The following is a 14476-nucleotide window of genomic DNA, read 5'->3' on the forward strand; positions in this document are numbered from 1 at the left end:
GACTCTAATCACATACTACAATGGGATAGCTTCTTGCCACCCCTTACAGATGAGCCACCCCTTACCCATTGATCAAAAGGTATCCTGACTTCCTGTATCCCCCTCCCACAAATACCATGTGCTTCTCTACCTTACCTTCTCTGTGACTCAGGCCCCTTCCGCACATGCAGGATAATTCACTTTCAATCCACTTTGCAGCTGTGCGGAATAGCAAAATCCACTTGCAAACAATTGTAAAAGTGGATTGAAAATGCATTATTCTGCCTGTGCGGAAGGGGCCTCAGACCCGCATACCCTTCCTAAATGTGCAGTTTTTGGTACCCATAACCTTTTAGTATTAGCTGTATGAATTTTTTTCTGCAATACAATTTAGTTCTTTTTATTTCTAATTCAAAAACGACTGTAAATGCCTTCTAAATATATTTTATTTATACAGGGCACATTAGCCACATAATCATTCTTTTTACAGACTTCTAGCGTTCCTTCAAGAAATGGTTTAACAGCAAAGTCTGGGTTTGCTTCACACAGAGTCTGCCATCTGATGGTCACAGATGGTATTGCATGATAATGGCTTCCAATCGACAGCTTTACACCGATCTCCCCTGCAGAACCATAGATTATTCCTGGGGTGGAAGAGTTTGGTGCACGAACTTTTACTGGTGCCTCTGTTTATTGTGTCACAACCAAACATAAGTGCAGAAAAAAGGTGTAGAGGTGATCTTGCTTAGCAATATAATCCGAAGCTACTACCCGATGCTGACAGAAAATCGAGATGGAACTGTGATTGCAAACATTACAATGTTGAACAAACAACAACAACAACTATTTTTATGCAGATTTACAACTGCAAAATCCATGATGCAGTGCAACATATGGAAAACTGAGATGGAACCATGATTGCAAACGTTATGACGTTGAACGAACACCTATGTGCAACAACAAATATTCTTACGCAGGTTTAGAACTACAAAATCCATGATGCAGTGCAACATATGGAAAATTGAGATGGAACCGTGATCGCAAACGTTATGACGTTGAACGAACACCTATGTGCAACAACAACTATTCTCATGCAGGTTTACAACTACAAAATCCATGATGCAGTGCAACATACGGAAAATTGAGATGGAACCATGATCGCAAACGTTACGACGTTGAACGAACACCTATGTGCAACAACAACTATTCTCATGCAGATTTACAACTACAAAATCCATGACGCAGTGCAACATACGCAAACCATTGCCAGGGTCTACATTTAAGTGCAGAACTGAGATAGCAGCGAAGAGTGGCTGAGCAGCAGAGCACATTCTGGAGGGGTCTCAGGTTCAATTCTTGAAATTTCCACTTAAAGGATATCAAGTAGCGTTCTCTCCCTCTTTCTCAAGGAGGGTCCATGGCTGAGTGATGGAGATACACTTGGCATGCAAAAGGTGCCAGGTTCAGTCCTCAGTATCTGCAGAACCAGGAAGTCAATGATGTGAGAGACCTCTGCCAGAGACTTTGATGGGGCAACGTCTGATTCAGTGTTAAGGCGGCTTCATGTGTTTTCTGTCTCGAATGCTCAGGACAATCACTACATTATATTGGGCTATAAGGACCAATGGTCTGAGCTAGTCAGAGGAAACTCATGTGTAAATATGCACACAACAAGAGGAAAGCGCAGCTTGCTCAGAATGCCACAAACGTTATTTAATTATGCAGAAGGAGAAAATAAATACAGTTAAAAACGTCTTCAGTTTTTAAAGAGGCGGCTGCTGCAATTGTTCTGGGGTTTTTTTTCCACGGGGGATGAATAAGGGAGTGACAAAATTGTTCCATGATGGGACGTTTCAAAAAGGAACACTGGGTTATAATCTAGAGAGTGGGCAATCTCTTTCAAGGAGATAAGAAAGAAACTTGAACTTGGTGGATGTTGAGTGAGAAATGGGTTGGGGGTAGCCTCTTCTAAGAACGCAGTTCCCAATTTTTCCTGCAGAGGGAACTCTGGGAGTTCTCCATCTGGTCAAATGCCTTCGACTTTCCTTTTCCGCTTCTGCATCACTGCCTCCAACTCTGATATTTTCCCAGAATCCTAGAAGAGAGAAAACACACAATGAAAACTGGCCTTCTTGCAAGAATCGCCCCTTTTAAACTGCTATTGCTTTGCAACAGATGCTACACTTCAGAGGAACCCTAGTGCAGGGGTAGGGAACCTGCGGCTCTCCAGATGTTCAGGAACTACAATTCCCATCAGCCCCTACCAGCATGGCCAATTGGCCATGCTGACAGAGGCTGATGGGAATTGTAGTTCCTGAACATCTGGAGAGCCGCAGGTTCCCTACCCCTGCCCTAGTGTCACAGAAAATGTGCATCTTTTCAGCTTGTCCACACCACGTTCCCGGAATCCCATCATGTCTAGTGCGGTCCACTTGGGAAAGGGTTCTCTAACCTTTTAGAGCCTGCAGGCGTCTTGGGAATTCTGACACAGAGTGATGGGCTCAACCACAAAATGACTACCGCAGGAGGAGGAGCCAACCACAAAATGTCTAAAAGGTTATGCCTCATTCCCATAGTAATTCTTCATCATTTAAGGTTGAAACTCTGCTCTTAATCTGCACAACCAATTAGAACCCCTGCTGGGCACAAGCCTCATTTGGCACTACTCTATTTCTAAAAAAAAATTGGTGGGCCTAGGAAAGGTGTTGGCAGAAGAAGAGTTTGGATTTATATCTCACCTTTCTCTCCTGCAAGGAGACTCAAGGTGGCTTGCAAGCTCCTTTCCCTTCCTCTCCCCACAACAGATACCTTGTGAGGTAAGTGGGGCTGAGAGAGTTCAGAGAGAACTTAGATTCCCATCAGCCCCTGCCAGCATGGCCAATTGTAGACCATGACCATCTGGAGAGCCGCAGGTTGCAGACTCCTGGACTAGGCCAGGGTCACCCATCAGGAATGTAGGAGTGCTGAAACACATCTGGTTCACCAGATAAGCCTCTGCCACTCAAGTAAAGGAGTGGGAAATCAAACCCAGTTCTCCAGATTAGAATCCACCTGCTCTTAACTGCTATCCCATGCTGGCCCAGGGCCACCACGTTGAAGATCCTTGCTCTAGAGCAGGGGTCTTCAAACTATAGCCCTCCAGATGTTCATGGACTACAATTCCCATCAGCCCCTGCCAGCATGGCCAAGTGGCAAGGCTGATGGGAATTGTAGTCCATGAACATCTGGAGGGCCAAAGTTTGAAGACCTCTGCTCTAGAGTCTTTCCTTCCCAGATAAGAAAGAAACTTGAACTTGGCGGATGTTGGTGGATGTTGAGTGAGAAATTGGTGCGTGTGTGTGAGGTGGTGGTGGTGGTGGTGGTAGCCTCTTCTAAGCACGCAGTTCCCAATTTTTCCTGCACAGGAAAACTGGGAATCAAACCCAGTTCTCCACAAAGGCCAAGGCTTCAGCATCACCCCTTCCAATCCTGTCAGGAGAGACTTGAGAGTTGCTTTACCTCCAACAGGGCTCTCTGGACCATAACCTGGCTGTAAACCCGAGCTCCTTCCTCTGGGCTGACGGCTTTGAATTCTTCCTTTTGCAAGGAGAAGAGCTGAGCGCCACTCAGGACCCCCAAGGCACTCACAGTCCTGGAAGAGGAAAATAAGGTAGAAGGGGAGAGAGTCACACAGGGCAAAAGGGGTTGCCAGCCAACTACACTCACACAGATACAAACATGTGATAGAAACAACCCTTGACTTGACTTGAGGATTGCACAGATGAAAGGCAGTTAGAATCCACATTAAGCACAGGTGGCATCTATAGGGCTCCAAAAACTAGCACCGACCAATGGGAAAACAGGGAGGCACCAGCAGTAGCCAATCAGCAACATCAAATGTGGGCAGGCGTGTTTTTCCAAGCCTCATTCGGCTAGCCTCCATACTGGAGAAGAACTCATACACAGCAATTGAGGGACAGCAAATTAGAAGCCACAAAGGACATCTGAAGATGCCTCATGTGGTGGACATCCTGAAGGTCATTCAAGAGTGGTCAGCTCCCTGTGAATTAGGAAAACTGGGCAGGACAAGTTGGTATGTAAAAAGAATTCAGGGGTGGCCAACCTATGGCACTCCAGATGTTCATGGACTACAATTTCCATCAGCCCCTGGCAGGGCCAATGGGAATTGTAGTCCATGAACATCTGGAGCGCCATAAGTTGGCCACCACTGGATATAGTTCTCATGACTAGGTAATATCCAAAAAGACCTAAAGACACCAATGAGAAATTTAAAACAGCAGCAAACCTAGAAAGGTAGGCAGAGGAATGTGTGCTTAGATCATAAGGTCAACCCAAAATGATTTCCAAAAGAAACCGATGTCAACTCACAAGGGGCTGAATCCTTTGGCCTCTAACCAAGCTTGCACCTCGGCAGGGTTGGAGTCATAACCTAAAGGCACGGTGGTGTCTGGAGAACGCTGGATTTGAAGAGTTTTGCAACGGCCGGACGTCCCGTTAGCCAGTCTTAGGGCAAGTTCCTCGTTGACGCTGTCGAACCGCTCTGTCAAGGCAGGAAGTGATGTCACACACAGTTGCCGGAACTTTATTTTTAAACCTTTGTATACAGTCAGGTAGATGAGTTTATGACCCAACCTCGAATACAATACGCCTCTAATGGTTTTATGTGTGTTACAAAATCCACCTTTGGAAAACTTGAAGGAGGAGAGTCTTCAGTGACAGTCAGCCAAGGGGGAAGAGGTCTTTGTGAAGAGGCTGTCTGGGAAGCCAGAGAGAGTTTTGGAAGCCTGAGGGGCCCTAGGGCCGTGGTGGCGAACCTTTGGCACTCCAGATGTTATGGACTACAATTCCCATCAGCCCCTGCCAGCATGGCCAATTGGCAGGGGCTGATGGGAATTGTAGTCCATAACATCTGGAGTGCCAAAGGTTCGCCACCACGGCCCTAGGGGAATAACTGAAATGAGAAAGGGCTTGTGGCAACTGTTACACAACTATTACACAAGAGAATGATCTTGTATTTTGTCATTCCTCATTGAGAAAACAATAGCTTTCTGTTATTTTCACAAATCGAGCCACTGCTGTCTCTAATAAATAATCTGCCAGGTTGAACTGTGAGAGTAAGCCACAATGCTAGATAATTTAACGCCACTAAAATGCATTTGATTAGCTTCCCTGGAAATCCCTCAACAGCTGCTGGTCTGGGGGGCGGGGGCGAGGGAGTAGGGGTTGGGATTGTTTTAATGCTATTTTTATTGTTGTTGTAATGGTTATATTTTATTTATGTTGTTTTACTGTGTGTGTTTTTGTTTAATTTTTAACCTGCCTAAGCTACCTAGGGATGCAGGTATGAAGCTGGGTATAAATGTTTATAAATTAAATAGATAAATAAAACGTTCAGTGGTTCTGAACACACAAACTAGCCATCTTATAAAATGACAATGTGTTTTTTTTTGGTAGTGCCTCTATAGCAGTGATGGCGAACCTTTTCAAGACGGAGTGCCCAAACTGCAACCCAAAACCCACTTATTTATTGCAAAGTGCCAACCCAGCAATTTAACCTGAATACTGAGGTTTCAGTTTAGAAAAAACGGTTGGCTCCGAGGCGTGCGGGAGTAAACTTGGTGGTAGTCGGTGACTTTGCTTTGAAGCAACCGTGCAACTCTTCCAACGGGTGAATCATGACCCTAGGAGGGTTTACTCAGAAGCAAGCCCCATTTCCAGCAACCGAGCTTACTCCCAGGTAAAGAATCACGCTTTAGTTCTTCGCATGAAAATCAATGGGGTTTAACGGCGCTTAACAGGGTTTAATTTCTTAGCTATTTCTTAGGTTGAATGCTAATAATCGAGCCCAGCGGTGCAGGCTAGCCTAAATGTGTGGGGGTGGGGTGGGGGCGACTCTGTTTGCGCGTGCCCACAGAGAGGGCTCTGAGTGCCACCTCCGGCACCCGTGCCATAGGTTCGCCACCACTGCTCTATAGGCAGGGTTTTCAACTCTGGCTGGTCAGATTCCCAATTTGGGGGTAATGCCCCGGGGAGGATGGAATTTGAGGAGGGAACTCAAGAGAGGCATAATTCCAAACAGAAGAGTTCCGTCAGAAGAACTGATCTGTGTATGTCTGGAGATCAGTTGTAATTCCGGGAGAACTTGAAGTCCTATCTGTAGGGATCTCTGGCCATTTTGTTTTGGAGCCATTGATTCTTCACCGACTGCTCCACTGTTCAGTCAGCTGTGTCTTCAGCTAGGCCAGAAGCCAACCTTTTCCCCTTGTCCCCTAAACAAGCAACTGGGAAAAGGGAACACGCTGTGTTGGGTCTCCTCTCCAGAAAGTCAATGACAAAAAGCAGATTACTCTCACTAGATCAGGGGTAGGGAACCTGCGGCTCTCCAGATGTTCAGGAACTACAATTCCCATCAGCCCCTGTCAGCATGGCCAATTGGCCATGCTGGCAGGGGCTGATGGGAATTGTAGTTCCTGAACATCTGGAGAGCCGCAGGTTCCCTACCCCTGCACTAGATCCTCAGGGAAGGAATGCTTACCTCGATCATTCCGGTCCACGTTCAACCCTTCGGCATTAGCCCAGCGCCGGCCATTTTGGTGTGGAAGTCGGGTCTTTGGGGGTGGCTGAGGAGGAGTTTTCTAAGGAGAGGAAATGAAGCAGTCAACACATGGGTCTCCTGAAGGGCCTATGTTGTGACGACATCAACAAGTTATAGGGGGTACATAACACCAGTGGTCTCAGCATCATCGCTGGCTCAGTTTCCTCAGTATATTTTGAACTGTGTGGGCCCTACACACCTTAGGACCGTGGTGGCGAACCTTTGGCACTCCAGATGTTACAGACTACAATTCCCATCAGCCCCTGCCAGCATGGTCAATTGGCCATGCTGGCAGGGGCTGATGGGAATTGTAGTCCATAATATCTGGAGTGCCAAAGGTTCGCCACCACTGCCTTAGGTCATTTTAACAAGGGATGCTTGATCTGTTTTTTGTCTGTCCTGAAACTTGAGCGTAAAATCTCTGTCTGTGGTAATGAATGTTAGAAACAAGAGGGTAGACTAGAAAGTCAGACGTATCAGGGTGGACCTACGATCCAAGATCATGGAGTCTAAGGAAATGGTAACAGCTGGGCCTGGAGATTTCCCCACATCACATAACTTGTGTCTTTTGAAAAATTCTTCTTTCTATTATTTCTGAACTTACTGTCAGTTGAGTTAATTAAGTAGCCCTGAATTGTACTGCCGTGGCAGTCCTTACGAAGCTGTTTTTATCCATGTTCTCCACACCAGGCATAATTTTCTACCAGGCTCGCCTGCACTTGTCTGTTTCCTAAACTAAAAGAACATAAGAACAAGCCAGCTGGATCAGACCAGAGTCCATCTAGTCCAGCTCTCTGCTACTCGCAGTGGCCCACCAGGTGCCTTTGGGAGCTCACCTGCAGGAGGTGAAAGGACACCTGCACGCTGCCATCCAACATACCGGTACTTGTGCATTCTCAGAGTTGGTTCCATTGATCTGGACAATGGTGTTGTGGCACTGAGGGTCGGCCCCATCTCCAGTCAGCACTGGAGCAACGATATTGTAAGGCACGTAGCCGATTTGACCGTAGCTGTTCTGAACCTTCCACCACTTCTTGCTGTCGTCCAAGACCTTTGAAAAAAAAAAGGAGTACCGGCAGCTAAGCCAATGCAAACATTCCACCGAATTCTCACACTCCTTTTCCTTGTGGGAAGAGACCCAAACCAGGCACGGAAATAATTCTTGAAAGCACTAGTACCCTGTTTCTCAAAAATTAAGACCTACCCCGAAAATACGCCCAGACCTATTTGCCTCCGAATGGTATCAACTTCTTAAATCAAAAATCTACTCTCTTGGTTTAATACTTGAAGACCTCTGTATGCTGTCACCCAGAGAGATTCTGCAAACCTTAAAAAGCAGACTTCTAGAACAGGAATACCACATCTAGTTGGGCCAAGCAAATAAATCATGCTCACCCCTTTCTGTCGGAATAGTACCAGAACAGGGGCACATAGCCAAATATCTTGAACTATTCACTGAACCCCAACAGAGATGGATTATTACAAGGGCCAGATGCAATACTTTCCCATCGGCCATTACAAAGGTTCGCTACCTATCTATCCCTCTCCAGGATCGAGTCTGTCCACGCTGTAAAAACCAAGTGGAGACTCTTGCTCACATTATACTTGACTGTCCAAGATATGTGGGTATTAGGAATTTCTCTCCTGGGCGGGTCTTAGACAAATCTGAAGGAGACTCTGACAACTCTGTTGTGGAGCTTTTGTTAAATAACACAGAGGCCGTGCTCTTGGAAAAAGTAGCAAAATTTCTTTTAGAAGTGACAGAATTTTCTAAGTAACGTCCAATGCTAGATACAGTTTATCTGTCTGTGTTTTGAATGTACTTTTGATTTGTACTTCAGAAATGTCTGTAATGCTCTGGAGCCTATTTTAATATGCCTAATAAAGGTTGTTGTATTGTATTGTATAATACGCCCTAGGATGATTTTTCGGGATTTTTGGAGGATGCTTGGAATATAAGCCCTACTCCAAAAATAAGCCTTAGTTACAGATTTCCCAGTGCAGCTGATCTGGTCACGTGGGGGGTACAAAATCATGGGGGGGGGGGAAATCTGAAAATAAGCCCTAATGCATCTTTTGGAACAAAAATTAATATAAGACCCTGTCATATTTTTTGGGGTTCAATGGCATGATTTGAACCTCTTGGCACCTAGATGTCAAGGGATTAATTCCCATCAGCCCCTGCCAGCATGGGACTTGTAGTCCATAACATCTGGAGTGCCAAAGGTTCACCACCATTCATGCATTCATTTGGCACTCCAGATGTTATGGACTACAATTCCCATCAGCCCCTGCATGCTGGCAGGGGCTGATGGGACTTGTAGTCCATAACATCTGGAGTGCCAAAGGTTCGCCACCATTCATGCATAGCCATATTGTTATTTGTGGCATATGACTTACAAGGGGGAAAAAGAGGAAGAAAAAGGCCGGTGTCCAATTTACAAAAAGTTCTCTGCTTAGACACTTAGAGATTATTTTTGCCTTGATGGGGGTTACCAAGCCACCGTCTGCTTACAATTTAGCATGTCCCTAATTTGGCACGTTCTTTATGGTTCTGAAGGTAATAAAACTTCTCTTTAGCACAGCCCATGCTTCAAATCGTCTCTCCACCTGTGCTCCTGCCTCCCAGACTGGAGGGGTTTGTCTCCCAATGTTACGATGCTCTCGAAAAAGGGTCCTGAGATGCCAACTCACCTCCAGCACCTCTCCTTCAAGCACTGAGAGTTCGTTGCTGTTTCGGGCTACAAAGTCGTAAGTGCAGCTGACCTTGTGGACGTCGTGTTTGTGCCTAAGGGGGAGGAAGAAAGCGCAAAGCAGTTGACAAGCTGGGCTGCCGAGGGGCTGAGCGCTAATTTTAGAAAATGAGGACTGGTTTGCACTTGTCAAGGTGTTCTGGTATATTGGGCATCATCTGTAAGCCACCTTGCATATTCTGAGAATAGAAAAGAGGCCTAGAAACTTGCCAGATGCATAGATCAATCCCATGAAGTATACAGTTAATCAGGTCTACATCCGGAGACCAGGGCCCGAGAGAGGGGGAACTGCACCCGGGGCACTCGTGCACCCCGCGCCCCTGCCACACCCCGCCCAGGAACACCCCCGCCCTGGTGCATCGTGCCCCCCGTCCCCGTGGCACTACGCCACTGCTGGAGACCCAGAATGTTGGGGTTCCGCTCTGAAACCTAGGAGCTAAGGCTGCATGTAAACCAAAAAGTATCACTATCTCTAAATTATCATCGTTCTTGCAAACAGTAAACTTGGTGGCTGTGCCCCCATTTTTAGGGGCAATGAAACAGACCAAGTAGAAGAAGAGAAGAAGAGTTTGGATTTATATCCCCCCTTTCTCTCCTGCAGGAGACTCAAAGGGGCGTACAATCTCCTTGCCCTTCCCCCCTCACAACAAACACCCTGTGAGGTAGGTGGGGCTGAGAGAGCTCCGAGAAGCTGTGACCAGCCCAAGGTCACCCAGCTGGCGTGTGTGGGAGTGCACAGGCTAATCTGAATTCCCCAGATAAGCCTCCACAGCTCAGGCAGCAGAGCTGGGAATCAAACCCGGTTCCAGTAGGTAGAACAGAAAAAATATTACAGTAAATGCTTTGTTATTGGGCATTCGTGGGGAATAAGGGTTGCCAGCTAAAGCTTTCTCTTTCTTTTACTGGCAGGTGACGTTAGCCAAGTTCACACACTGAAAGTTCTGGGGGGAAACCAAATTATGATCTGCAGGAAGGAAACAGAGAAGGGAAAGCAGGCAGGAGAAGATAACACGAGACACCAGCGCTCACCAGTTGCCTCTCACATGCAGTAGAACGTTGTTTTCTGCCAAAGAACAATCCCTCATGCTGTCATTTGGAGGTCACCCCCCCCCCCCCCCAGTTAGTATGGTGGTCACAGTAGAAATCAGTGGACAGATATTCATGCCTCAGAAAAGGGGTCAGGAGAAGGAGAGAAACGACAGCCACATAAGTCCCTCCACCTAGCCGCCCAGCCTACCTTAGCTGGCTGCCTAGCGTCCCCCTCTTGGCTCTCTTCTGGGCGCCATCTTGCTTTTAACAGCTGTCCTCTCGTTTTCATCCTGTTATATTTTCCCTTCTGCGCCCATCGCCAGAGTTTCTGACCTGCGCCGTGCGTTGCCCTCCATCTGCGACACTTATCATCCTGACTGCATCTCCCTTTCCGCACCTAACACCAGCGTTGGCACTGTCTACCCTATTGCTCTGACCCACAGGTGTCAAACTCGCGGCCCTCCAGATGTTATGGACTACAGTTCCCATCATCCCCTGCCAGCATGATGGGAACTGTAGTCCATAACATCTGGAGGGCTGCGAGTTTGACACCTAAAACCCATCAGATCCTCTGGCTCCCAGTCCCTTCACTTCGCGGATTCTATCCCTTAGTTCATTAGGCACTCGTAGCCCTCCAGATGTTATGAATCATTAGTTCTTATCATCCCCTGCCAGCATGATGCTGGCAGGGGATGATGGGAACTGTAGTCCATAACATCTGGAGGGCCGCGAGTTTGACACCTATGCTTTAGTCCATTAAGGGACTGAAACCCCTCTTCCTATTCGTGTCAAGAAGCCCTAGTTCCCTTCCCCCTTTTAATGACCTATCTTTTTGTGCTCTATTCCCAGCCTAGACGGGACTTCCTTTTGTTTAACTACTTTCCTGCCTTCGTTCACCCAGCAGCTGAGCTGCGGCCAACCGATCTAAGGAATGGGTTTTCACAAAGGAGGAAAAGTTCACCGTGCCCTCTCGAGCTGCGGCTAGGATTGTTCGGTGGGTGGGTGTGTTTTTGGCTCCTGTCCTATCCTACACAAAGGGACTTTGCTGTGTTCTGTTCTGTTGCAAGGCACCTGGGTTACAGCACCTAGTCATTGCCAGCCAAGCTGTTCTTTGGGCTGCATTCACAGCAACGTGAAACGAACAGGGATGGTTTTGTAAGGTCCGGAAGTACCACTGGTCTACTCCAGATCACTTTCAGAGTGAAGCCATGTGGCCGTATTTGAGAATCCTCCTGGGCTTTGCTTATAGCATTGTTAGCAACTAAACGTTCTGTGTTGAGAGGTCCTCTGAGACAAACCTTGCTCTTATAACATTTACATGAACGGTGTTAAGACCTAGCACACCATTCACTTGAAGACAGACTGCGCACTTATCTCTGACTCCTCAGGTGGGCGAGAGCTATGCGGCAGCCGTTTAGCATGCTTACTGGATGGAGAGGCAGTGACTTGTAGCCTCTAGCCCAGACCTGGGCATTATATGGCCCGTGGGCCACATCCGGCCCGCAGGATGACCCTGACTGGCCCCCCTGCCTTTTGGCCCGGCCCTCCACAATATTTTCTGTTTCTTATGCGGCCCCATGGAAAAAATAATTGCCCACCCCTGCTCTAGCCACATAAATAAGACCAGTATTGTTGGTTCTGTTTTCAATATCTCTTCAAGACCCATTCGCATGGGGTCAAAGTGGAATCTCAACCTCATTCACTGCACGTGGAATATATCCAGCAACTTGAAGCCCCTCTGTACAATTATACCCAACTCTTTTGAGGATTGTACGTTATTTGATCTGTATTTGAACCTCACAACAGCTTTTTCTGTAAGGCAGATCATACAGCGGCTACGCCAAGATTGACCCAGTGGGCTGACTGGGAATTTTCACCTCAGCCTTCCGGAGTCTTCTCTGGAAGTCTAACCACAATTCTACCCTGGCTTTCTATGCGAGCCTGATGGTGTGTTTGAGAAAGATCTAACCCTTGCGAATTACTGGGAAGGGGAGGGCCACAATCTTGGCATGCTAACCGAAAGATTATTGCAATAGTCCAAGGAGTGAAAAAGTCACAAAACCGCACAGTCATCCCCCGGACTGTGACTACTTCCCTGTGCAAACTTCTCATCATAAATACTTGTGTGAATCCACCCCGTGTAATGAAAGAAAAAGGGGTGAGGTCACTCGCCCGGATTGTTTCAGCGAGCCATCGCGGCCCTTAAATCCAGGTATTCAATCTTGCCTCTTCTGCATTGAGGCAGGACAGCCGCACATCCAGAATTTCTAGCAGAGCCAGAAAAGCGGCATCCGGCTTTCACTTATTTTAAGAACAATGGGAGATTCCACTCCCTCCCTGACGAGGCTTGCCTCGGTGGATAGTTATTTCCTCATTTTCACAAGGTGTGTGCGAGGTTTCTGCTGGTTTCATTTAATTTCAGGTATCTGTCGATGACTCATCTCCGTTTCCTGGAGGGATGAATCCTCAGCCACGGACGCCGAGTAAGTCATTACGGGCAGACCTATTCTACACATTTAAATTGGATTCGTGGTGAAAACTCTTTGTCCAGGGAATGCTGGGAATTAGAGTTTCAGGGGCGCTGCGTGTGGAGCGGCTAGAGAATGTTTAACACTGTGCCCCCTTCCACACCTGCAGAGTAATGCACTTTCAATCCACTTTCAATCCACTTTGCAGCTGGATTTTACGGTGCGGAAGAGCAAAATCTGCTTTCAAACAATTGTGAAAGTGGATTGAAAGTGCATTATTCTGCATGTGCAGAAGGAGCCACAATCTCTACACCTGTATCAAACTACAGTTCTCGGGATTACCTGGCAAATGCCATGAAGACGTGGAAAATGCCATGAAAACATGGTCTGCACTCTGCAACGCAGACTTGGCCCCTTGTCTCTCAGCCAAATTGACTCCCTGTTGTTGTTTGTGATCAAAATAAATGGCATCAATGAAAAACTCTACAGAAGTGCCTAATTCTAAATTAATCCCATTGGCACTGAATATTTTTTGTTCAAGTCTGAGGCGTTTCTTGATCTCGAGAGTAGGATTCAAGGGCACGTTTCTTGATCTTGATCTAGAGGAGGATTCAAGGGCACGTTGGCTACACAGGAGCACGAAGGGTACAAATCAGATCTGGAAACTGCGTCAAAAACTCCCCCTTGTTTGCTGGTGGGTCTTAACTCTCTCCTCACTCTCTGTTTTTGAGAAATTTTTTCTCTCCCAAAAGGACTCGAAATAAGTTTTTAAAAAAGAGCTGTGGATTATGTGACAACTGCCAAGATCCTGAGTTTGGAAGCCCCCATTGCAGTATTCTGAGCCACCTATATTAAGAGATATAGATCTGAAGCCCCCCACCCCACCCCCATGCATGAGACTGCTAACCACATAGCCTAAGCCCCCTCTGCCTACTGCTGCCATTGCTGACTTATATGGACCCCCACCAGCCCTAGCAAGCTTTTGCCCCTCTTTCCCAGTTAAAACCCTTCTCTGGCTTCCTGGTTCACCACCGGACCCAGCTGTTCTCGACACAGATGAAGAAAAAGAACATGACAGACAGATAGACAGACAGACAGACAGATAAGGGGAAAAGTGTTGTTCTTTTTTAAAAGGCAACGCAGAGTCAATTTCAGCTTCCCCTGAACAAATGACCTGTCCCCCCTCATGCTACTCCAACACTCTCCAAAACCTCTCCCCATCACATCACTAACTTGCTTTCCCTCCCTCCTTCCTCCAAATTCCCCCACCCCGAAAAGAGCTGATAAGCTGCTCCCCAGATCTGAATTCTCCTCCCCCCACCTCCTCACAGGTGGCCAGGTCTACCGCCCAGAGCCCAGGTCTACCGCCCATGCCAGTGTGCAGGTCTACCGCTCGGGGCCAATGCCGGCGTCCAAGTCTGCTGCCTGGAGATGGTGCCGGCGCCCAGGTCTATGTGCGCCCAGGGACATAGGTGGTACACCCCTTCTCCTCCCCCATCAAATCCCACTTCTCTAGGACCCATAGAGTGGTCTGAACTCTTGGGCATCATATAATGTGCATTCTGTATGCTGGGACCCTATTCCTACGATTCAGGGTGGGGAAAGAATGGCTAAGGTTAGTCTTTTTAAAACAGCACCAGCTGTCCGGACAG

The 14476-nt window shown here is 47.3% G+C and overlaps 1 protein-coding gene across 1 annotated transcript in view; it reads right to left on the reverse strand.

Moving 5' to 3' along the window:
- Positions 1 to 409: 409 nt before the first annotated feature.
- The window catches only part of EPS8L1 (EPS8 like 1), a 38223-nt gene continuing 24156 nt past the window's right edge, over positions 410 to 14476 (reverse strand). The window contains exons 16-21 of the mRNA XM_048517084.1: positions 9269 to 9362; positions 7455 to 7625; positions 6515 to 6614; positions 4348 to 4519; positions 3478 to 3610; positions 410 to 2074 (exon numbers count right to left, since the gene is read on the reverse strand). Of these exons, the coding sequence (XP_048373041.1) occupies positions 2006 to 2074; positions 3478 to 3610; positions 4348 to 4519; positions 6515 to 6614; positions 7455 to 7625; positions 9269 to 9362 (739 nt within the window). The 3' untranslated portion in view covers positions 410 to 2005. The remainder of the gene's footprint in view (positions 2075 to 3477; positions 3611 to 4347; positions 4520 to 6514; positions 6615 to 7454; positions 7626 to 9268; positions 9363 to 14476) is intronic.

This window comes from Sphaerodactylus townsendi, linkage group LG15 (genome assembly GCF_021028975.2).
Source record: "Sphaerodactylus townsendi isolate TG3544 linkage group LG15, MPM_Stown_v2.3, whole genome shotgun sequence".
Classification (NCBI taxonomy): Eukaryota; Metazoa; Chordata; class Lepidosauria; order Squamata; family Sphaerodactylidae; genus Sphaerodactylus; species Sphaerodactylus townsendi.